Source organism: Cyanistes caeruleus, chromosome 6 (assembly GCF_971803275.1).
Source record: "Cyanistes caeruleus chromosome 6, bCyaCae1.hap1.1, whole genome shotgun sequence".
Taxonomy (NCBI): Eukaryota; Metazoa; Chordata; class Aves; order Passeriformes; family Paridae; genus Cyanistes; species Cyanistes caeruleus.
In genome coordinates this window covers 39322347-39348925 of record NC_141706.1, presented here as the reverse complement: position 1 = coordinate 39348925, position 26579 = coordinate 39322347, and the positions used below count along the sequence as shown (strand labels likewise).

General features: G+C 36.0%; 1 protein-coding gene and 1 long non-coding RNA gene across 9 annotated transcripts in view; one reads left to right on the top strand and one right to left on the bottom strand.

Moving 5' to 3' along the window:
- The window catches only part of DPH6 (diphthamine biosynthesis 6), a 198829-nt gene extending 173395 nt beyond the window's left edge, over positions 1-25434 (bottom strand). For 3 of the 5 annotated variants that reach the window (XM_086894413.1, XM_086894411.1, XM_086894412.1), the window contains exons 1-3: positions 25052-25393; positions 20494-20588; positions 18046-18239 (exon numbers count right to left, since the gene is read on the bottom strand). In XM_086894413.1, coding sequence (XP_086750539.1) covers positions 18046-18239; positions 20494-20588; positions 25052-25074 — 312 coding nt within the window. In that variant the 5' untranslated portion in view covers positions 25075-25393. Of the gene's footprint in view, positions 1-18045; positions 18240-20493; positions 20589-25051 lie in introns of all 5 variants that reach the window. The other 2 variants (XM_086894410.1, XM_086894414.1) reach the window with 2 other exon arrangements.
- LOC111930340 (uncharacterized) overlaps positions 24466-26579 on the top strand; it is a 35096-nt gene continuing 32982 nt past the window's right edge. The window contains exon 1 of one of the 4 annotated variants that reach the window (XR_002865125.2): positions 24466-24601. This is a non-coding gene — a long non-coding RNA (uncharacterized LOC111930340). Of the gene's footprint in view, positions 24602-25397; positions 26410-26579 lie in introns of those variants that run through there. The other 3 variants (XR_015288437.1, XR_015288438.1, XR_002865126.2) reach the window with 3 other exon arrangements.

Here is a 26579-nt window from a genome sequence, read left to right as displayed (position 1 = left end):
TTGTATGGTCCACAGCCCTTAATACAGTTCCCCAGGCAAACTGTTGTGAACTTAGGAGCAGACTTTACCTATCCGTTTGGTCCCAAACTGACAACACGGTTCTACCATGTCCAGCCTAAAGACAGGATCCAGAAAGAGTAACACAAAACACCCAAAGCTATTTTCTCACAAGAATTATCTGTTCAAGTTCAGGAAGACAGAAGAAAATTCCCAATTTTCTGCTTTAATTTGTCTCACAGGAAATTTCAGTATCTAATTTTTCTTCATTCTCACCAAAAATCTTTAGAAATCTTTTTCCTGCATAATGGAGATTCTGCACTTCAGTTAACTGCAAACCAGCTTCACAACAAAGAATTAATATGACACTTTCTACAAAAATGCTTGGCCAAAACCTGAAACCTCATTAAAGTTTTTCACTGAAAAATGACACTTGAGATGATCTATTCTCACACAAGTGTTCTAGGCAAATCTGATCAAATGTTTCCATTTTAATCAGGCTTGATACTTCTGAAACAAAATACAATACCAGAAACAAGACAAGAATGAACCAGGTACTAAGACATCACATTCACGTAAAGTCTAACTTACCCTAAACTCAGGTAAAGCTGTAAGTGGAAAGCCTTCAGGAAATGCCAATATGTGGAAGCAACATCGCCCCAATCTGGGTTGACAAGACCACACTTCAGGGGATATTACTACAAGGTAGAGAGAATTTGCGTAGCAGAAAGAAAGGGCAGCTTGAGGAACTTCCTTAAGGAAGAAATGTAAAAGAAGGACTTTTAGAAGGAGATTGGAAGTAACAGAAAGGAAAGGCAGATGATAATGTGCCAAAGACATGGTAGAAGAGGAAACCAAAAATATCAACACAGAAATAGGAAAATTAAAAGAGAAATAGGTAGCAAAGTAAAACTTCACATGATCTTTCTGTCAAGGAGCAACAATTAAAAAATTATACAAGAAAACACCTTCTAGCAAATCTTAATATAAAAAACACTTAATGTTTTCCTAAAATCTGCTCCATCTTGCTTTATAAAGCTTGCAAAAAATCAGAAATGTATTTTCAATCTTCTGAAGTTCTGACATCTCATATTGTCAACAGAGCTGTAGCAACAAATTGCTCTCAGAGTGGCAGCCATTACACCCCCTTAAAATCTGAAAGTAAATGTGTATCTAAATATGGGGGAGAGGAGTATTTATTTTTATTTCTTCCAACTGGGTGAAAGTGAGGCTTTCTTTTCTCCAGGAAGATGCATCCTTAGTCACCATGAGAGTACCAGAAAGGGAACCTGAACATAAAGGCATGGTCAAGAAGGGAGACAGGCTGGCACGTTCACAATGTTTCAGAGAATAAGGAAAAAATATAGCTTGTTCAGGTGATACTGGAAGATTAAATGCAGGCAAATATTTAACAACGGAGTGGGAATGTAAGGAGAGGCATTTTGAAGTAGAAACAGAGAAAAATATGCAGGAAAATAATGTCAGAAAAATGTGTAGACCAGAAAACACTGAGAAGAAAAATCAGGAACCCTGCCAAGAGAGAAAACTGTCAACTTAATTGATCTTGAACCTATTCCAAAGGCAGAGAAGAATGGATGATGTAGGGCCATTACTGAGCAAGAATGAAGAAGAGATGTATGTTAATCTTTTAACCCTCCTCTTCCAAATTCCAATAGCGTCCAAAGTATGCCCGACTTTTTAAAACTCCAACATTTATCATAGTTCTTCTATTGCCATCCCAGTCACAAGTAAATATTGAAAAAAAATAAATTCCAGAAAATGTAAAAAAAATTGAAGTAATACACTTAACTATGGCTTGTCTGGTCACCTCTTTTTTTCTTTTTTTTTTTTCTGTTTTTTTCTTTTTTTTTTAAATATGGACATTTAAAAAAATACAAAACATTAGCTCAGTTTACAATACAATCCGTACAATCCCAACAATATTTTGAGGGGTATTATTACTGTATGCACTGTTTAGTAGGAAATTGATAGCAAGAAAGATAAAATCACTTACATAGAGCATCAAGGATCCCCTTGGTACCTTGTCTGCCTAAAGCTATCTGCATTTTCTTTACAATTCAGATTCCACATCTTTAAAAGTGTGATCCAGAGTAAGCTGAATATTAACTTTTCTGGCATTGTCAATATGTAACTGCACCACAGAGAAGACAATGTCTGTCTTCCTTTATCATCCTTTCTCACTCATTCCTCAACTGCAGGCTGATTATTATGGCATTCTCTAAGATTAAGAACAACCTGATTATTTAAATTTAGATGATAATGTTGCTTGAATCAGAATTTCTCTAATTATGTGTTGCCTAAACTCAAAAAAGCATCTCCAGAATGCTTTATTGTTGAAAGGTATATGCATGAATTTTATCTTGTGTGTTCTCAGTTATATGCACCTTCTCTGACTGAGGTGCTACAATTATTAACTATGGGTGTTTGTTGTTTTTTAATACAGAAATTGAAGTTTCAGGGGACCGACATGTCTAAAATTGCAAACAGTACTTACTCACGACTTGTGTACTTGGCAAAAGTGAGTATTGACTGCAGTGAAAAGATCAGAGGAAAAGGAAAACAGCTGTTTAATAAGAGCAGAAGTATTCTGTTCACACTGCTCCACTGTAATGGTATACTTGGAAGGAAGAGGTCAAGGATCCTAACCTCATTTCAACTAAGTATCAAAATAATGTGAGACTCACAAGCGTGGCCTCAGTCAAGAGTTCTTAACAAGATACAGTTAACAAATAAACTTGAATGTACTTCACATGTTTTAAACGTCCATACAAACAACATGATCAAAGTGACCAAAGAGATGGATGAGTCCTACACTTCACTGGAATAAAAAGTTAGGCATTAGAGATGACCCTTGCTTCATACAGATACAATCATTCAACTAAGGAAGTGAAAACTTGTATTCTAATTCAATGTGGACAGAATTCAGTGTGGACTTCTGTACAAAGAAGAAACAAAAAGCTTGAGGAGAAAACTAAATCTGGATGGATTCTGTGAGCTTTCAGTTTGAGAGGAAAACTGTAAATGATAAGGAATCAAGACAACTTAAAACTTAAAGATCAGCTTCAAGAAAAACTTCTGTAAGAAAGTTTCAGTTCTTCAATAGAAGTTTTTCGTATCCTTTTAAAAAATGCAATAAAAGGCATAATATATGTATAAAAACAGAAAACATGACTGCCACCTTATCAGAAAACAATTTAGATGAAAAAGAGAACGGAGAGTAGGACGAGAAGAAACTTTCCTACGCAATCTTAAATCACTTAAATACAATTTATTAATTTCTTAAGGTATTTTACAAATAAGCTGTAATTGTGTTATCCTCTTAGCACATCACATAGCTCACAGTGCTAAGTGCAGCAGGGAAAAAATGTTAACAAACTTTAGAAGTAAGAGAAAGGAAACTTCTCAGGAACTAGGAGTTGAACAACGCTTGCCACAAATCAGCATGCCCGTCCACTGACTGAAAACAAACCTGGAAGCAAGGAAGCTCCTGCTTTTGAATTTCCTTTTATATTTAATTATTTTATTACTATTTTTAACATGATATATTGCTTTGATGGAATACGGGAGTCTAGTATCTGAAAGACTTTTATGTTTCTGCAAACTTGGCTCATGCTTAAGTCTGAAGTAGGTTAACTACTAGTAACTACAGCAGGCTGCTCTAATAGTCTGCTAACATACAGTATGTGACACTATCTACAGCACTGTCTAATGCACACTTTAAGACTGGAGAGCACATCTTTCAAAATACTTGCATTTCTGTTGCAGCAAGGAAAGAGTAGTTGCTATTCTATACTGCACTACACCCAAATTCTATGATGTGTCAAACCTTCTCTTAAGTTTTTATTTCTCAGAAATATTCTGGCAGCCAAAATTCTAACAGCCTAGAAAAAGAATTACTGAGAACATGAATATTCCAAGTCTGGAATATCATGGACATAACTGTATTGGGAGCAACTGATAAGAAAACAGCACTGAGAATATCCACTAACTGATGAAGCAGCAACTATGAGGTGAAAGAAGAAACTAATAGACTAAACAAAACTTCCCAATGAAACAGCCCATCAGCCTATGAATAGAAAAATTTAGCCCATGAAACTGTTTCCTATCAATGAAATAGCACTAAGTTGCCAATTAGATCTGGCACGCCCGCATTTTATGTTGGAAAAGTTGCATAGGTTTCCAGCTTCCTCATGTGCCTGGTCCAAAGTGTGAGTGTGTGCATTTGTTATAGATCTTTTTACCTTTACTTCAAAAATGGAAAAAATTACAGTTGCAGAATCAAGAAGTAAAAAAATCATGAAACATCAAACACCCATGAGATATTTTTGTTTAAGTTCCTCCCAGGGGTTTTCGACATACAATATTTAATACAGTATGATTAAAATCTGGTTTTCCAGTTTATTTGAAGTAGAAAATATACAAAGGAGAGGAGGAAATTATGCATTTGCCACTTTCAGATTCTCAGCTGCCTGTATCTGCAACTTATACAAAGAATTTAATACTATATATACTCCAACAGTTTTCTGGAGCAATTACCTTTTACTGGAATGTCAAGAGTAACCATATCACATGAAATTGGATGCTTTAGCAAAACAGCATGGGTCATGAAGCACTTAAAAAACTTAAAATAGACATAGGGAGATCTTTTTTTTTTTCTATTTTTTTTCAATTGATGATTTCAAATAAGCCCTCTCCTCTCTTTGTGAAGTTACAAAAACAGTGTCACTAAAACTCAAAGAAGCATTTTCAAGCATTTCTTAAATAAATGTTTTATCACTTTTTCTTAGGGGATTAAACTGCATATTTTCAAGCTCACAAGATGATCATTCAGGAAAACACACAAAGTATTGACAATTAGAAGATTCTATACTATAAAATCTAATCACCAAAGTCCTCCTGCTCCACGAAAGTTAGTTAACGCAATAGTATCTTTCCATTTTGAGAAACAGGGTGCTTGGTGTCAAGACATTAAAACCATCTCAGAACTAATAGTACAGATTTAGTATTAAAAAGAAGATCTAAGTCTCAGGGTAAATCTTCCTTTGAAAGCATTTATTGATCTTTCCTTCACCACACTCTTCACCATTTCTGTAAAGCAATACATTTGAGAATGGTGATGTAAGCAATGAATAAGTCACAATGACAAGTGGGTAATAAATAATGACTGACAGAGTTTCAGAGAACACAGGACTGGTCTCCAAAGGATAAGGATAATCCAGAAGGTGGCCAAAAGGGTTATTGTAGCACAAACCCACCAAAATTACTGGAAATCTGAAGCAGTCTAAAGAGAGTCAGTGCATGTGAAAGAAAAAATACTGCACAAACTGTAGCACAATGGAACATGACTATATGAACAAGAAAGTTTAATAAATTAATTCCAGTAATTATAAACCAACAGTATCTAGCTCTGAGTAAGCATTACAGTTTAAACTCAAGTTCTACAAAATATTATATATCTATATAGATTAATCCTGATACACTGGCCAGGGAACACAGAAGCTGAAAAAACCCAAGACAACAAAGCCAGTCAGTTTAATGTACCTTGTGGATGACATATTCTGTAATAAACAGTGCCTTCATGAAATACAATGGTATCACTGTTCTAGATACCAAAAGTACACTACAAAGGAAAAAAAAAAGTGGGTGAGTGTGGATAATACAGAAGTCAGCAAAGCAAAATGCCTAAGGAATGTAGAACAGGTCTCTAAGATAATATTTCAAAGGAAAAGTGTTAATTTGTTTTCAGTCCCTAACTTCTCAGTATCTACTGTCACTTCACTGTAATTTTATCTGTATTTCTGGTGGATATTATCTATATTTCTGGCAGTTATAAAAAGAGGCCATCAAGTAACCAAGTAAAGCCTAAATACTAATTTTTTTTTTTTTTTAATATTATGTCATTAAAGATTCTCATGTGATCAAATTCAAGAGAAAGAATGTCTTAAAAGTAAAGTTAGAAAAAGTCTTTAAAAGAATATCCCAAAAATAAGGAAGTCTTAGAACTTAAATATAATCATAAAGGCATAATAATATGCCCCAGGGTCACAAAAAAAGTCTCATAAATCTCTCCAGCAATAAAAGTCAATATTTCTTTTGCTATATCAAATAATGTTCCAATTTAGATTGTAGTATTTGTTTTTATTCATGTAACTAGTGTTACTGTGTAGGCAACTGTTATGTTATACTTCACATTTTTTGGTATTTAAAAATAAAAGAAATACTAAAAATGCAAATTAACAGTCATCATAAATACCTTTAACTACTTTGCATCACCTTAGATTTTATGAAGGGATATTTGGAATTTATTTAATGATCTTAAGCAAGTTACTTGAAAACAACTACATTCAACTATAGATTTTCCTTAAACACGTACTCTAATAAACATTTCAGACACAGATCACATGATCCAACTAAATGAAAAGAAGCATGGTACTTTACAGAGAGGTAATCATTATTGAATGGGGTAAAGTCATTGACATTTTAAGGAAAAACATAATGTGGACTAAACATGACATTTCCTATAAGCATCTGCACTGGCTGCTTTGTCACTTCTTTGCCCAGTTTTGGTAAATTACGTCAGCTCTCAGTAGACGGAAAATCTTTGCCTCCAATATTGTAATTGATATTTATCGCTATTTTAATTATGTTGAATCTTAACTGGCAAGTTTCATTGCAATAAAATATACCTTATTTATTTTTCCAAATACACAACATCTTATCTATCTCAAAGGTTCCAATTCAAAATTAAAACTTTTTATCACTGTTAACCAGATCATACTTATAACAAATCACCAGTATTTGTTTTCTTAATTAAAATATTATTTTAATTAATAATTCATTTTCTAAGCAAAATTCCCACTGATCTGTAAGACAAATTTATTTAAACAGAGTGAATGGTGATGAAGTTCCATTAAAAATACTAAAATTTTTAAAATACTAAAATCAAAGTACCTATTTAAAGTAGGAATTTATACTGCCCTTTTTTTCTAACACTCTTTTCTATCCTTTCTTTATGAAGTAAACTTCAAGATCACTTTCAAATTATTAAAAATATGGTTTGGCTATACTGTTTTTAAAAAAAACCAAACACTTCTTTTATTATAAGAACCCTCAAATGAATGAAGAAGCTCATTTAACAAAAATGATCTCCCCCCCACCCCAGTATTTGGGAGTAACAATAATTATGCAATTGGTCCAAGAATTAAGCTTGATTCAAAGTTTCTGCTAAATTTAGAGTGAAAGTAATCTTAAGCAAATTATCTTTATTGTAAAATTACTTGACCCTGTTACTTTTCTGCCAGTAGAATAATAGTTGCTTTCCTCAAATAACATGGGTAACCTTTCTACTTCTGAAATTTCATTGTATTACTGGATATAATACAGTCAATAGTAAATATGGACTATTTTCTGGATTAGTCATTGCACACTATGCCATAATAGTTTCCTCCTTCAGTAACATTTCAGTAGAAAAAAAATCTCATGGCAAAGAGTAGACATATGACTAGAGGCTAGTGATTACCCATAAAATCGATAAAAAATCAAAGCTTCTACACAGTACACTTCTGAAGGATCTCACCTCCTAATTTAATATTAAATTAGTCCTCCTCACCATTTATTATCATATTTCAAATATTGCAAGTGGTTTGTGATGTATTATTTACTCCACCAAAATTCTTACCACTTGTTACACAGAGAAAAAGGTCTTCAAAAGGAGAAAGCTCATGCATTTATCCATCTACTTTTCCAAAGGAACTAAGGCTTGTGGTCAGTCATGTGCTTTACACAAATCATTAGAGATACAGGAATGTTTTGAATAGCCATCCATGGTTACATCATTAACTATAATTTACTGCAATGACTTATGAATTTCATTTCATGGAAGTCCATTAAGAGTGTGTTCTACATGTACATTAACACTCCCCATCATAAAGTAAGCCATTTAACTTTTCAAAGAGTGACTTTTATGATGCTGTTACAGAAGCAACTAATTGTAGTTAAAGCATTTCTTTTTTAAAAGGTCATTCTTTTTTATTGCAGTTTATAATATTTAAATGGCAGCTCATGGGTGTGAATGTGCACATATGCGAACATGTGTGTTCAATACTGAACCTGTCCAACAAGTTCTGTAAAAAACACAGACTAAAAAGTTATTTGCATATTAAGCTACAATGAGTTAAAAGAGAAATCTAAATTGTAAATGAGTTTTGGAGACAAATCAATGCTAATGAACAACAATTACTTTAGTCACTGTGTGAATTAAAACAACATCATTAATAAAGCTTAGGTGCTCTGCTGGCAAGCATGTCTTTAGTCCCTGGCAGATCATGTAAGATTTAAATTAGGAGAAATAGCAAGCACAAAGGAAGTACATTTAAAATTATTTTGTTTTGAAGCTCCACTTCAAACAAAAGCTTCCAGAAAGCCTACAAAACTCAGAAAATCACATCCAGTCATTTTAACCACTGCCTTGAATGAACGATAAAATTTCAGATTTGCACTAGATAACAACAGAAGATCTAATAAGTCTAGAAGATGAGTTAGAACACCGTCTTTTGTTCCCTTTCTTGCATATGAAACAGTCAGTGAAAAATCAGAATCTCTCCTTAAGAAAAAAGGGGCCTGTCTTTGAGCTAAAAATAAGTCTAAACATCCTGTTCTTTACCTAAATGCTCAAAAAACAGCTGCAGGTAGTAACCACGCAGGGAGAAACTACAGAGGGCACTGTTGTATCAGTTTTTAAGAGTTACAATGGTGATAGGGCCCAAGTATCGGAGATTGTCAGGAAAATAAATAACTGACTAAGGAAAGAATCTGGAGTTAGAAGAGCATGCAAATGCACTAAACCTAAAACAATAACAGGGCAAAAACACAGAAGCAGTATTTCTGAGGGAAAATGGACTGAAAGAAAAGTTCATGTAACAGACTGTCAGGCCGATAGGAATACTGCAGTGCACTCATTTGGCATTTTCCTTTGTAGTGCTTTCTATGGAAAAGGTAACTAATCATAGTGCCCCCTTATCCATTGCAAACAGGAACCTAGTACTAGAATCCCACTCATAATCAATATGAAAATGAGTGATGAGTGTTATGCAATTCTTCCACAGACAGAATTTATCAACAGAAACAATATAATAGTCCTTTCATAGTGTAAAAGGCCAGCTCTGTTTTATTCCTTTTCATGACACTTACAAATCAATCATTTCTAATTTGAAAGCAGTAACATTGGTGCAACATAAACCAAATTAAATCCCACCCTTTCCAGAAGAATTATCTTTAAATATACCAATCAAAACGAGCAATTATTATGAAAATAATGTAACCCTGAAACTGCTGTATGTTTGACATTCATATGAAAGGGGAAAGTATGTTAAATAAGTCAGCGTAAATACCTTAGTAAATCAATGCGAAATTATTTTTACACAACAAATGGGCTTGTGAGATACAAATATTTATGCAAACAATTTTGATAAATGTTTTACTGTGAGTTTACATGAAAGTTTGTCTTTGATCTTATTTTATTAGAAATACCCCCAATTACATTTTTCAAACACTAATAAATTTTGAAATGTATTTTAGCACTGCCTAATGAGAATTGCAATTAATGTAAAACAGGCAGCTACAGAACAGTACACAACAATTAATGGTTTTTGTATTTTTCATTTTTACATTTTAAAATTATTAATAAGATGCCAATTAAGAAACAGAAGTACTGAAATAAGATATGGATAATATCAATCATTTAATGAGACTTCAGAGAAGAAAGGTGCTACTTTTTTCACATTGTGGTGGCAAAACCCACAAGCAACATGTTTTGCAGTACTACAGCAAAGAAACACGAGACTTTTATGAACACTGACTCAAACTTGCATTTAAAGAGTACTACGTGGAAGGTAATTTGAAATTTAAGCAATGATTTCATAATAAACCAAAAAATAAATGTTAAGAGATGATGCTCAAGCAAATGAAATATACCAGAAAATTGTCTAAAGCTTTGTGAACGAATGAACAAAACAAACAAAATCAAAACCACAGACGGTGCCTGTGGATACTCACTCACATCCACATCCATAAGAACTGTGATGGTAACTGTGAAAGAATTGAGTCTCTAAGCATGCAAAGACAGATGTACTACATGAAAGGAAACCGACACAGAAAATGAAAACGTAATTTTTTTTAGAAATTGCAAAACCAGACAACACAAGTATATTGACTAAGCAAGACCTCAGTTCCCTCACAGACATTGAGACCTAGAATTTCTAAGTGATTTAAGGAATTGTTTCAAACAACTTATTAATAAAAGATAAATTAAAACAAAAACTAATGTTCATGTCAGAAATGGGTTTCATTCAGGTTTTGCCACTTCTGCCTTCCAAACAGGCTCTATATGTGCAATGCTAAGTGGGAAAATTTGCTAAATTTCAAATTCATATATATTGTCTTTAGCCTAATTCTGTTCCTAAATCAGAATTATTTAAAATTGCTTAACATTCTACCAGTCTAGTAATTTCTTTTCATTAGCACTGTTTCAGGCAGTCTAGTTATGCTAAAATAGTTTCCTCTGATTTTATTGTTTCCAGCTGTTGATAAAAATTTTACTAGTATTACTTTTGCACGCTTTTTTATAATTTATATAATTGCAGGCAGACAGGCAGTTTGCCTACATGTCAAAAAACCTAACAGTTTGTTAGATACATAATATTGATAAACAAAATGCATAAATGTCTATTAACCTACTGTATATACTCTATAACACTAGGTGAAGTTCTTAAGGTATAAAACATGTTCCTTCTGTGTCAAACTTAACTGCACTTGAAAGCAGAAATTTGCAGTGCATTCCTAGAGACATGGAATTGGATACAAATGGAGCTGCTTCAGAGACTGTAGCGTCTATGCACATCAATACAATTCAAATGATGAAAAAAGTTTTGATAATGTTTACAAAATTGACTTAAACATCTTAATGCATTTTTCTATTTAACTACAATAACGAATGCCAAAATGTTACTAGATAACTCTCTAAATATTCAAGATATTTAACAAGATATTCAAGGTTCCTTTCTCCCTATGCAATAGAACACATTAAAACCAATTTTACTATCGTAATTTATTCAAAGCTTGATTATGAGCAATAGCTGCAAGAAGAAATACAGCATTGTTGATTCATATACAAGCATTTCACTTAACTGCATTGGATAATAGCTGTGCTCCTAAAGGAGTATAAAAGCAAAGTGATTAGAAGTCATTACTGTTAATTAGCATTCACTTTACATTTATAGGGATGAACCTTTTTCTGTGTTGAACAAATGGAAAGCTTTTATCTGCAAGTCTATCAAACTTGGTCAAGGTAGGCACTGAAACAAATGTCAGTGACCAGTAAGTTGAATTCAAAACAACAATAACAATAAAAGCAAAACAAAATCTAAGGATGTATCATCATCCAATTAGTGAGATTCAGTTTTTAAACAGGAAAAGGTCTGAAGGGAATGAGTAAAACTGGAAACTCATACTTTACATTCTGCAATCTCACTGATAAAAGGAGGAAATGTGTGTTTATCAAACTTGCTGCGAGTGCACGGTTCATTTGGTGTCCTGTAAACAATGCCTGGCTGCCCATTCCCAAATGCATGTGAGAATCTTGCAACCCAGACCATCATATTCAGCGGGCAAGGTCACACTAGAGATGCCCTGGAAATGGGAAATTAGGAAAACCTGGCAATCAGAGGTTACAAGCTGACCAGAACAAGCCCTCAGGGTTGCTTACCATCTTTTACCACCAGCCTGACTGTCTCTACTTATTCAATATTAACACAACAAGACAGGGCGTGAGTGGAAACAACTCCACACACCTAACAAGCAGAAATACAGTGACTTTTTTGTTTACATAATGCTCAACATTTCTCACAGTAAGAAACTACCTCAAAGATATTGTTAAAGATCCCCTTCTAAAAAAAAAAAAAAAAAAAATTCCTGACCCTGCCTGAAGTGGTCAGATGAGACACACAGAATTCCAGGCATCCTGTTGATTAAAAAAATTTCCTTATTCCCATCTCATTTTAAAATTCATATAACCAACTCCCCCCAAGAACTAAATAAACCCTGTGCTCTGAATGAAACAACATACATAATTATTTTTACACTGCTTAAATCACTCCCAGCTATGCAATTACTTCTTACCCTCTTCCCTTCATTCACACTCTTATTTACTGCTAATGACAATGGTCATTCCTGAGGTGGGGGAAGCTACGGAACTCCAATACAAAATTAATTAAAAGAAAAATAACAAGTTGATTAAGTAATGCAATCACTTAACAAGATGAGGGCAAAGGGAAAATCCAAGTCCTTGCAGATAAAAATTTACTCATCATAAAAGGTGGAGGAACCAAGTCTATTAAAAACACAGCAAATATTTGCTCTCAAAAAAAAATAAATTCTTATTTTATCAAGAAGCACAGTTATTTATTTCTTGTCAGCGCAGGCAACCTCTTCATACAATTTCTAAAAGTTCCTATTTAACTTGCATTTGTCTAAAGACAAAAAGAACTATGCTATGAGATGTGGTCTCCAAATGTTCTTCAAATCTATATGACTACTGAAAGGCTCAGTCAATAATTTCCATTGTTATATCTAGGACAGTTTCCCTCAACTGGGAGTAGAAGATTTTTTACAATTTGTTTTCAATACTTATGGTAAAATTTCACTTGCCATACAAAAATTCTGTATTTTAATTAATGAATTAGATATAAAGGCAATCTATCAATATATCAAGGGCACAGTGATTTGCAATAATCACAATGTAGGTAAAAAAATTATAGAGGAGGGATTATTTTGGAAATTCAGCATAAGGAAAAGCACCTCTTCATATTTTAATCTTTCTTCAAAATGTTGAGAAATACAGCTCTGAAGAATTAATCCATGTATCTAGAGATAATTCAAATCATAACAGGGAAAAGACCAGCTTTTCTTCAATGAAAATATGGAAGATTACTAGAACAGGATTCTTCTGCACACTTCTGAACTCTCTGAATCCCATAAGTGAGAGGGGGAAAGCTACCTACTTTGTCTGAACTCAAGAAGAACAAAAGTAATTTGGTGAAGAGCATGCTGAGGACCTTGGATTACAGATTCTTCAAGTAAATCAGGATTCTACAGCTAATAATTATTTGGCCTCTTTAAGAGTCCTAAGAAATTTTACAAACCTTATTTGTATGAGTTAAGAATACACTACTTGTCTTTACCATGTACATACTACAACTGAAGCCATGTATACCAGACATCTAAAAAACAATTGATTATTCCTATAATCAATTTTTATACTGCTTTACAGTTTCTTTAAAATGTGTTCTGTAACAGAAAACAATGAAGCAATGCTGTGATAAAATACCATGTTACATTTATTCATGTATTTTTCCCTGTAATAGCACCTAAATCTTTGTCTGAAGAAAAGTCACAGAGAATCAGCAATCACACTGAATCTGAGAACACTTTTCACCCATTGGCCCAGCAGCTGAATTCTGGAGAAGGGTAAAAGAAAGACCATTTCCTTAGCAAGGAAGACTATTAGCAACATCAAGCAACTGAAAGCTTAATGTTCCATGAGGGAATTAATCCCTTTCTGAAGGCCAGATATGGTATTATATTTCATCCATTCATCTCAAACCCTGAAGAACTGTTTTCTGAAGAAATCTCAGGGAGTTTCACCAAATACTGATAGGACCGAAGTTACTTCTATACCACCTGAACCCACACTGATCAAGTATTTTGTCTGAGATAAAATATCTTAAATAACATCTAAAATGGCATCACTACTAATTTTAACTCTCAGACAGGAACGCTTTCTGTCTTCACTAAACATCAGACTGGGACCATTTAAAAAAATCATGATCCTGTTCTTAAAAAGTAATTATTAAATACAGGAGTCATACTGCATTATTAATCTCTTTATTTCTGTAACTAAAACAGGTTACTTATTCTTAGTGACTGATTGTTGTAAGCTCACTGTTCCAGAATGCGACAATATTTTCGACAATAAATCTCCTTTCTTTCCTTCCACATCACTGATAAAATGAAACAGTGCCACAACCAAAGCCTGTTATTATTCAAGTGTTTCATACATCCTATATATCCAACATTAACATTTATTTTTCAGAATATGATCAATGAATGATTTCATAATTAATTTCTTCAGTTCTGAGAGACAATATATAAATTTATTTCAAGTGAACTTTTTTTTTGGAAGCTTGTGGGTTCTAAACCCACAAAGAGCACAATGAAAAGGACTCTGACAGAAATAACATGTTAAAACTGAAAATCCACTAAAAATCCACTTGCATGATTTATAATAAACATGGGGAAATATAAAAAACTACACAAAAAAAAAGATTTTTAAAATACTAATTAAAAAAAAAAAAGTAATTAAGCATGTCATCAAAAATTTGAAAAAGAAGAGCTAGAAGAAAGACATTTTTACCTAGTTCAAAAATTCTACAAATTCCTTCAGCAATGGAAACTTACCAAAAAAAGGCAAAGACTTATGGAGTAGATAAGGCAAAGAATTTGCAAGAGGACAGAATTGTCTACTGAAAATAAAATATCTTGCATCGGTCTGTTTAGTCTGGAAGGCACGATTACTGCCCTTAACAAAAGTTTAGCCACAGTTCCATGAGATACAGAAAACAATCCAAAATTAACGCATCTAATACCACTTCTGTATGTGCTTGCATAAAACATCTCTGTATTATTTGAACAAGATCCTAATTACATTGAAAAGGAGACAAAACAGTTAAATATTGCTTAAATTGAAATGTCATATGAAAGTTTCACAAAAATGCCTTCATGCTTCAGTCTTTTCTGCCACTAGAGGAAGAGAAATAGTTTCTCACCACATTTCAAAGACAGCAGAATTATAAAACCCCTAAAAGATAATTCAGGTAACTAAGAAACTCTAGTGCTTACAAGCTTGGCTGGGGAAAATCTCCAATACGGACAGTAACAAACACGGACAAACAAGGATAGCAGTAATCCCTATTGAGTAACATTGCAAGGAGATGAAATTATTCTTTATAGATCAGGATTTACATGTCTCATGAAATAAATATTCTACTATCAGGTGACGACTGCATAGTAAAATACATTTAGACATCATATAAATACTCTGTTTCACAATATATAAAAAACCACAGAATTTATAACATGGCATTAGGCAACTAAAAAATAGATATAATTTTCCTTTACACTTATCAATCACCTCGGTTTGTGACAAAATTAATAGGTTTGCAGTCATTGATAATCAGTATCACTCATTGAGTCACATGAACTTGAACAGGACTCTTGTCCTGGGTGTCCCAAGAACTCTGACGGAATATTTAACTCTTTAGAAATATTGTTCTCATAACATTGTTTTTAAAAACATCATACACTTCCAAATTTATACAGTTTTTTTAAAAGTGTTTTGTTTTAATTTCTTTACTAAATAAGTACTGGCAATAGCAGCATTCTTCACCAATGGAAAGTCAGGTACAAAGGTACACCTGTCAAAGTCAGGTACTATGTGATTTTGATTTAGACACACCTTTCCTGTAGTCTTGGCCCCAAACCATTGACTGAAAAAAAGAGCTATGCTACTTAACCAGTGTTTTAAAATTACAGTCACTTAAAGCTGGTTTTGACAAGGCTTCCACAGAACTCATCCCCTCCCTTCAAGAGAATGCAAATTGACTTCTCTGCTCAAAACTATTAACATCTGGGGAAAAAACCTCCTAAAGCAAAATCCTCAGCAATTAAGACTTAAATAGTAAAGCTACTAAACAGCAGTTATTAAAAAATGTGAAAAAATAAAACTAGAAAGCTTTCAAAGTTACTGCTAACACACAGAAAAAAAAATTAGTAGTTTTTTAAAACTAAAATACCACAGTTGCTATAGTTTATTTCCCCTCATAATTTCGCAGTTATTCATCAAAACATGCAAGACACTTCCTGAAACTTTTGTATTAGAATTTCATAGCTAGGCTGGACTGTAAAGACATTGTTATATAAAGTCTAACACAAAGGCAATATATTGTTAATATTTATGACTTCAAGATATCATACAGTGGGCTTAATATTTCTGCACAGGAAAGAAATAGATATTTAGTTCCAGACAACATGATAACATCTCTTTCAGCTATAGTTATAATTATCATGTACAAACTTCCAATGCAGAAGTTGTCAAGATTTAACACTAGCAATAATTTATGTCAGGGATCCATTCCTCCAAAGACAGCAAGAACCGTAGAGGAAGTATCATCTTAATTGCCACTAATTTTCCCATTTTTAATTAAATTGATCAGTAATTTATTACCTTACCCAGCAGCAGAAAGCTGTTAGCATGCAGCTTTAAGAGACAGTAGATATTAGTCCTTCTAATTTCTAATACTACTGTGGTTCAAAAATAATTTAAAAGTGCTGTATCATGTTTCTTTTTATTCCTATACTGCAGGATATGCACATTCCATTTAAAACCTCTGTGAAGCTCTAGAGCATAATCACAGAATCATTTAGGTTGCAAAAGGCCTTGAAATCATTGAGTCCAACCATTAACCTAACACTGCCAAGTCCACCACTAAACCATGTCCCTAGGCACCTAGTTTACACAACTTTTAAACACCTCCAGAGACAGTGACTCAACCATTTCCCTGAGCAGCCTGTTCCAATGCTTGACACCCCTTTCAGCAAAGAAATGTTTCCTAATATCCAACCTCAACCTCTCCAGCACAACTCGAGGCTGTACCGCCTACATGCACTGTTCTCCTGTTCCGTCGTCTCGTACTTCAACACAGGTCTATGATCTTCTTATTACATTAGAAGAACAGGATTTCCTCACCAAAAATGTTTAGAAGATGCAACATCTGACTCAAAGATGGGTCAGGAGGTACTCTGCGTTCAAACCACATTCTTAGGTCTTATCTGGGGTTTGATTTTTTTTTTTTTTAACTGAATACAGAATAATGCCTGAAGTATTTAGGTTCATGAATGTGATTTCTCATTTTAATGAAGGAAAGGAAACTAGAAAATGTTCAATACCTGACATGAAGACTACAAACACCTTTATCTGAAGTTTCATTAAGCAGTCTATACTAGTTTGGTCAATAAAATCACATATTTACTTTCCTTAAAATAGCAATTATGATTTTCTGAACATTGTATTGGTTTCAGTACTGCGCACTGCAGTAATCAACACAATTAGCTGGAATGGATATAGCATATTTATTCAAACACTGTGGAAAACCTCTAGAGTCAACAGGAGGTTTTCTACTTATTTCAAAGAGATCTGATTTAATATTGGTAGAAATAAAGTACTACGTGAAAGACTTTGAAACAGAACATGGAATAAATTTTAAGTGGTTTAGAAAGTGGGCTCATCGTCTCTCTTTAATTGATTTCATAGCTAAAAAGAATTGACATATGTTATTGCTACTATGTCATGTACTAGAATATAATCACAGGGCGACCAGAATCAAATCTATCATTGTAAAACGTTCTGTAATACTTGAAAAATTATCTGCAACATACAAACAAATAACAGATTCTGGTTTACACATCATAAGTGAACCCAAATGGAAATGTCTAGACATGACTTTCCATACATTGATAAATGCAAAAAATCCAAAAGATCTCTCATTACAGTAATCAAGCAATACATTATTACAAGTGCAAAATAACCTAAATATTCTATTTATAGATGATTGTCACAATTATGTTTTTTGTTGTACATTCCAAGTGCCTATTACAGGTGTTTTCATTATCTAGGAAAAAGGTTTTGGCTTCAAATGAGGATTAATAAGTGTGATTCACATTGGGGTAAAAGGAATATAGTTACGCTATATTTTTACAGTGCAAGGAAAAATAAAGGAATAGAAATAAAACCTGCAAAAGTTTAATTTTTTTCTTAAAGCTTTCCTTAAATTCCTAAGTGGATCATTCCCTTAAATTCATATATGAGTTAAGCAATATAATTATCCCCAACTATATAATTGTTTTCAATCGGCATACCTTAACAAGTTTCATGAGCTGGTAAAGGTCTTCAACCTCATCTTCCTGGCATGCAGTATACACTCTTCCAGTATTTACACTGGTACCTTTTATAAAACCACGATAGAGTGGCAAATCCAATGCATCAGCATATAGGTCAATGGCATGGTGTCCAACTGTCTGATACATATAGCTGTCCAATTCATCAGTCTGCCCTGCCACAATTAAGAAACAATCATATTAGGTACATTGCTGCAACAATTACAATAATCACAATGCTACAAAGCACTGAGAAAATCTAAATGTTAATATTTTTCAGTTCACAAACAGATGTTTGGTGACAACACCACTATAAACATGGAAAGGAAAAAAATAGATTTCTCCACCCAACAGACGTATGGAGAGGAAGACATCTGTCACAAACATGCTGCCTATTTGCAAATTGTGGTGTCTTTCCTTCTTCCTGCTTCATCCAAAAAATCTCCAATTCTGCTTCTATTCACATGATAATTTTAATAGGAACACAGGTCAGAGGCACAAACTCAGATGTATTTCAACATACTCAGATCAAGAAATTTGTAATGCACTGCAACACTGAGAACAAGCAATAAACAGGCTGTCAAAAGTTACAAAAACTTCACTGTTAAAATTCTTATCATGGTCATCACAAAATGAGACTATCTCTGCTTAGGTAGAGTAAAAGTAGACCACTACAATGTTTTGACATTGTTTAATAAACAAAAAGCTATTCCCTTAATCATGAGAAATAAATTACCCAAGTTTTCTTACAAGCAGCTTGGAGCGAGCAGATAAGAAAAAAGCAGCTAAAATGCAGGTATCTTGAATCAGAATTATATCTCAAACTATACAATAAACCCTTTACATAATTTTTTTTTTTCAGATAACATTTCAAAGAGATTGATAAAGTAATAAATCATTATTGGTGAAATCTCCACTTTATTACAAGCTAACACTGCTCACTGTTTTAATGCTAATTTGTAATTGTGGTACTTCTGTTAGTTTACATAGGACATCAAGCATTTCTGCTGTATACCTGTGTAGCACATCTTGCAAAGAAAAAGATCTCTAACTGACCAAGATAATGAATTTGTGATGTAAGAGTTAGGTCAGTCACCTTTGATGCCACACAACAGATACGGCTCTGCACAAAACAGGCAAATCCAAACCCTTTTTCACAACTAACCAACCTAGACCAGAAGAGCAGATTTAAACGAAAATTCAGTGATTTCAACATACATGAACGTGACAAAATCTTTAAGTGATATTCTGCTTAGAATACACAGTTTCTATATTAACTGAGACTCTCCAGGCAACAGTGGTACAAGATAAAAGAAAAAGAATGGCATAGAATCCACTATTGCCTGAAGCACCTCAATTAACTTTCTATAAAATTTCCAGCTACAACACTTAAAGAGAGCATTTTATGATTTTAATGACAATATTCTACATTTCTGATGTGGATAAATTAGTTTGAAGACAACATATTTCAACAAGATTAGAGATTATTATGTCCTAGCTACCCAGAAAATAATTTTTTCCTATACTCTCCTAGCATTTGCCAGTTCTGCCTGTGACTCATTTGGGATGGCAGCTCCCTTCTTCCTTCCCTTTCTGTGTACCCTCCTACTACACAGTTACCAAATACCATACTTAATTGCCTAACATATGTTGAATAGTGAACCTAGTTAACATACTTTAGCGTTCTCCCCCACCAATTGGAAACAACTTACTTGCTTTTCCAGTCTCACTTCAATTTGTGTTTTAATCCAATATACAAATACTTAGCTCACCCTCTCACCTCACCACTGACTACCTGAGTTTCTCCCATCCTTTTTCATAGAAATAAAGTGGAGATTGTGAGGAACTGATCAAAAATACATTCCAAACTAAAAGGAAGGAAAAAAAAAGTGCATCAAGGTCAATTCCAACCCACATCAGTTCCTCAATGCAGTTGGGTTAGAATAATGGAGAAAGGCACACAAAGATAAAAATGGATGAGCAGCAGCACAGTGACACATTTTTGGCAGCTGGAATGGTTTACAGTGTTTAGTTTAGCACCATTTTAGAACATTTCTAGAAGTACAGTTCTAGTTTTGGTTGATGGCATCATCTATCACCTTTTAGCATTTGTGCTACTGAACTCGCACAACCCCTTTGTTTACCACTAGAATATCAATATTCTCATTTTCACACTGTGTAAGCCTTTTTTTTAGCTGATTTTCTCTTCTTATGGGCTTTTTTTTCCCTTTAAGGAGAAATACATTTAATACATCTCCATAACATTTTCTTTTTTCTACCTCTTTTAAGTTTCTGTATTGACCTTCAATAAGCAAAACTAGATAAAACTAGATAAAAACACATAAAGGAACTTAATTCAGGCATGGTTGTGATTCCGTTTCTTCTAATATATTTTTAAAACATTTACTGTAAGAAATGTGGCTTTCATACCTGTATTTTCAGCAGGTCTTAAATTGGCCAGAGCAACAATCTGATGCCCAGCAGCAACACACTGCATCATATTATAACAACTGTCCTTCCCACCACTGTAAGAAAAATAAAATAGTGACAATTAAAGTACAGCTAAAAGTTTTAGCCTCTTCTATCTTTTGACTGTTCAAAAATTAGTATTATCAGGACTGTTTATAAAGTTTTGAAATATGAAGAGCTGTAAAATAGTAAAAGTAAAAAAAGAATGATTTCACCATACATTTACTACGTATATATAGTACCTAAAACCCGTAACCATAAAGCACATAACCAATTTTGTATTTTACTATTAATGTGAGATGTTACATGAAGAAGAGCCACTGGAATCTCTTCAAAGACTGTCTTTTACTCCAGGGACAAATTACTCTGCACTCATTACTAGTTAACTTGGATCAAAAACCCCAAATCTGCTCCAGTGAGTTGCCAGGATTAGTAATCCTTTTAAACTAGGTCTGTCATGTAGAGGTGGTGCCTAGGGACGCATTTTATTGGTGGACTTGGCAGTGTTAGGTTAATGGGGGGACCCAGTCTCTTAGGGGTCTTCTCCAACCTCATTTATCCTATGTTAGGAATAACATTTCTCCTAAATGGGCTACGTTGCCTAAACTTTCAATATTTTGAACATGTTTCCCATTCTCAAAAACTTTATTTAGTACAAGCAGTAGTTTCAGTTGACACAGCATTGAACATATGAATTTTTCACTGCATTAACTACAAATAAAAATGATTACTGAAAGTAAAAAAAAAATTAAAAGTAAACATAACTATATTCTTGTTAGAGGCCAAGAGATGATACTCCAACACAGAGGATACAATTAATTTTGACATTCATTCAATACCTACAGGAACATTTTCCACTATCAATGAGGAAAGCATCCTGTCCTCTTGATGTAACTGAAAAAGTATCTCTGTATATTTTAATCAATAGAAAAATAAATATTACAATCAACAGTAAGGGTGCTCTAGAATACACACTGCTTATAAGATCCATGTTCAGACTCATGACCCTCAAACTACAACTGCAGGTGGAGATTTTATGCATCTTCTTTAAATGCCAAGGCACAAAAAACATGGCAGGAACTGCAACAGAGATCTATACAAGTTCTGTAAAACTGCATTTTGTTTTAGAATCACTGAGACATGCACAGAAGAACATAAAATACAAGCAGTCCTTGCTACAACAGACCATTGTGGTCTTTGTGGTCACATTATTACTATTTCTACCTGAAAGGGAGCTGGAAAAATGTGAGGCTTGGCCTCTTCTCCCAGAAAACAAGTGAAGACCAAAAGGAAAAGACCTCAAGCTGCACCAGGGGAAGTTCAAGTGGGACATTAGGAAGAACTTCTTCATGGGAAGGGCTGTCAAGCATTTGAACGGGCTGCCCAGGAAGGTGGTGCAATTACCACCCCTGGAAATGTTCAAGAAATGACTGGACATGACACTGATTTGATAATCACCAACTGACAAGTGGTGATCAGTCAAATGTTGGACTTGATAATCTTGGAGGTCTTTTCCAAACTAAATGATTCTGTGATTCTGAAACAAACTTCTTCAGAATTTCCAGCACTAAGCTCCCCCTTTTATCTAGCCCTCTACGCAAGAGCTTGAAAGTGTCCTATAGGAATGTAACCCTTTAGCTATTCCCCTCAATTTCTCTTTTACCCATGCAAAAATTCTGTATGCTATCTTTAATTTGCTGTGTAATTCAAACCTGAAGTAGAAATAGTGTAAAACATGGCATCCTTTCGTATTTAAGAGATTTTCATAAAGCAGTTGCTTCTGCTTCAGTGCTAAAAAGTACATATAAGTATGATAGATTCCTGCTCCATATCACTGGATAGATTCCAATTTTAAAATAATATAATAAAAATAGATTCCTGCTACCTAACACTCTTCTAATGAATACCGGCAACTTTCTTCTTACCTATATACAGACACAAAAAAAATTTAAAAAAACCCCATACATTCATTAATTTTGGACACTGCTCTTGATAGCTTGAAAATGTAGATAGTATTCACTTCATAATTTGAACTTCCATGTTTAACAGTGTCATGAGACAAAGATTCTTTTCCTTCTGAATGACTTTATGCTAAAAAAATAACCCTCCCAATAGTGCTGATTTTACCTAAAAACACCACTTCAGAAAAATAATTATATGATAATAGAAAATTGCCTATGCTGCTTGTAGCATTTTAGTATTTAAAAAAATTGAAATCAAAAATTACAATGTCACTGGAATAAATCTATTCATCCTTTCAATTAATTTATATGTGTATATATACATAAAGACATTTTAAGATGCATACTGATGTCCATATTGCTTACACTGGAACACCAGTTAGTAGGTCACTGAATCACATGCTACTGTCCTGTTATTTATTCTCTGTATTATTTACCACAGCCCTAAAAACTAACAGTATCATGAAACAAACAAAATGGTGCTCACCTACAAGACCTTCCAAACTAAATGTAAAATACTCTGTGGTTAAGACCAATGAAACCAGACCCATAGCCCATGCTATGGGAGGAAGGTGGACTCAGCACAGTCCACAGAAGAGAGATGAAGGCAAGTACTGAGATAGCCTGGGGACCACTCTCAATTCCCAGCATAGAAAAAAAAATTACAAGGCCTTTTTGTAGAAGTGAGGTCAGTCATGGTTCCGCAAATATGTTAACAGGCAGGCTTATAAACAAAATACCTGAAGAAAAAAACCTGGGTAACCGTGAAGATATGAACCTATAAAAGACTTCTGAGCAAAATTCCTTTCTGTAGACAAGTATAACCACTTACAGTTAAGAAAATTCTAGGAGAATTTTAAAGAGTTGAAAAACATCGTATTTCAGGTTGAAGACTGGCTTTAACATGTCTATGATTTAGCACAAAACAAAATTCAGGATTTACTCCATAAATACCACCTTAAAACAGGACTATCAGCTTTTAGTGAGGCCAACATTCTATAAGGAAAAAAAACCCCAAAAAACCAAACAGGTTAAAGTAGTTCCATACATAATCCTGACCTTTGCAAAAGTAAGAAGTACTTTTCAAATACTTTTTTTCCCCCTCTGATCTTTGGCTAGCTTTGTTACAAAGACTTCAGACACTTTGATGTCTCTTTAAAACTCTTCTTAAAACTATTACTGAAACTAAATCCATCCTTGTAAAATAGACCATTAAAATAGCAATTGTGTTAGAAACCTGTTTATAGGATTTTATTCCATCCTGCCTTTTAACACATTCCTCTGCTTAGAGAATATCAAAGTAAATAATCCTGAAAGACAAAGTCTTATCTGCAAAATAAAATACAAAAATTGAAGCTGATTTTCCCTACACTGTATTTGAGCAAATCTTGAAAAACAGACATTTCCTGTATTTTCGTTTCTGCATGATGTTTGGAATGATTTGCAATTGTTACGGCCAAACCCCAGTTTCAACAAGATTTGATATTAGACATTCCCTGAGAGAATTTAATACATTAAATGTTTAGGCTTAAGTAAATAGCTACTGCACCCAAAAATAAAAATACACAGTTCATATCTGCACAATTCTTCTCCATTTAGAGGTTTCCTAGCTTGTTCTTTTTAAATTAACTATTGTTTCTCCAATAAAAACACATACATGTCCTTATTAGAAAGTGTTAGTTTAAAAAAAAAACCAAAAAAACAACTTTCAAGAACTGCACGAACTAACAAAGAAACTTATAAAAAATATAAGGGGGTGGGGAGGATGGCAAACACAGCAACCCCCGACAGACACGTCTGTGTCCAACTCCAACAACTTAAACGAGCTATCTTCATCATTTTAAAACTGGCAAAATTTAATCTCTTGCAAAAAACACACAACAAAAATCTATCGTTAAGAGTTGAGGAAATCTGTCCTGATAGAGCTTAAGGTACTTGGAAAGCAAAAGCACCTGGCTATTGAAGTGCAAATGAGCAGAAGCCAGTTTTTAGAGCAGGACACGCGGCCCACGCTCGGCGCCCCCGGCGGCTCCGGCTCCCGCCGCGCTGCGGACGGCAGAACCCGGGACACCGGGATATCGGAGAGCAAGCGACGGGGGGAACTAACTGTAGGTGTTCTTTTCTTTTGGTTGGTTGGTTGGTTGTTTTTCGGGGGGTGCGGGTTGGTTGTTTGTGAGGGTGGATTTTTTATTTTTCTTATTTAATCTTAAAAAGACACCGGTTATTCTTGAGCTCTTCTGGTCTCATCTTGACCAGACGAGAAACCGTCCCGGTCTCTCCCGACGCGCAGGCAGGGACCGGTCCGCCGCTGCACTCGGAGGTGGCCAGTCCCGGGGCCACACCAGAGCCGGCAGCCGGCAGGGAAGCAGCGGCCAAGCCAGGGGCAGGGGCAGCAGGAAACGCATGGGCGGGCAGGCCGGGCGGAAAGGGCCGGGCGGGTCTCCGGGTGGCGCTGGGTGGAGCGCGACCCCCGGGCGGGCAGGGCTTCTCCCCGCGCCATCTCTCCGCCTGCGAGACGCCCCTCGCTCGCTCACATAGGCGCTCCGTCAGCGCGTTACCTGATCAAAGCCACTACTCTCATGTTGCTCGCAGGCCGGGGGCGGTAACACTGCCAGGGAGGTGGGCGACAGCCGGCAAGCGCAGCGTTAAGGAGCACGGTCGCACGGCCACCCTGGGCTGCGCAGGCCGCCGGCTCCTCCGTTGCTACCGCTACCGCTTGGCCGCCTCCCCTCGACGGGCCCTCCTCCCGGGGCAGGCCGGCTGACTGCCTGCGTAGACGGAGGCTCGGCGAGCCTCCAGCCCCCGTGCCCGGAAAGGCGCGCTCCCTCCGCCGCCGTGCTGCGCGCCGGCCGGGACGATGGAGCCCGGGCGCGGCCCGGGGCCGGGCGGGAGGAGGGCGCGGCCGCGGAGGCAGAGCGCCGGGCGCCTATGGAAGGCAGGGCGGCCGCGCTGGCAGGCCCGGGCTGGCCGTGTCAGAGCAGCGCCCTCCTGTCGCTTCCCAGTAGCCGCCTATTGCTTTCTGTTCTTCAGCGAAGAGCCGCCGACTTGCTCCAAGCCACTACTGCATCGGGAACAGGGCCTCGTGAGGGAGGCCACCCCCTCCCCATGGGGTGCCCGCCGTGGGGACTGTGGGGCATAGTCGCCCCTCCACGCCGGGCCGGGGAGTCCAGCAGAGCCCGCTGGGAGGGCAGGAGTTGCTGCGCGGCTTTAGAAGTCGCCGCGGAGCAGTGATTGCTGCAGCCAGGAGGGAGGTCAGCAGAGCTGACCTGGCTGCTTAGCTGCTCGCGGGCGAGCACAAAATGTCCATCTGCATCCTCGCGTTCGGCTTGCTGCAGACCGAAAATCTGATATCGTCATCTGATCACTGTTTTGGGCCAATTTTCTGAGCAATCCTGCCGTGAGGCGCATGACTGACACTCCTGTAGGTTTGCAGGCTAAGTCAAATGCTTACCCAGGTGCCCAGTCTTGAGACCTGACATAGAACTTTATTTCTCCAATGTCACAGAAGACACGTGTGGGTTGCCTCTCTCGAAGAAACTTCATTGCTAGACTAACCTTAGGATTCCTGTAGCAGCAGATAAAGACATTGCTGTTGGTATTGTGGTTTCAAGCAGCAGCCTAAGGGCCCGCCACTCTCCTGGCTTTGTTTCCGAGGGCCTATGAGCCTAAATGGGGGCAAGAAGCCACTGCAGTGCGGTTGGTTGCCCGCCCTGGCTGGAGCCTGGTGTGCAGGCACAGCGGGACCAGCACGGTGCCTCGGGGTGAGCCTGGGGCTGCCCCGCTCCGGCAGTGCCGGCCTGCCGCCTGCAGTGACCAGCAATGCCCGTTCATGGTTCATGTTGAATTTAGTTGCAGCAGACGGTGCATACCACTGAAGGCTTTGTCCCTCAAGGCTGGGATAAACGCTTTATGCACTGTGAGTGCAAACTTACCAGTCCCCTGTAAGCTGCTATTATACAAAGCTATATAACAATCTATACCACTCAGGATTTACCTTAGTTCTTTGCACGTAGGCTGCTGAGTATGACGTTCCCAGGAAGAGATAAGATGGAAGAAAATATTCTAAGAAAAAGCATTTTGTTATAG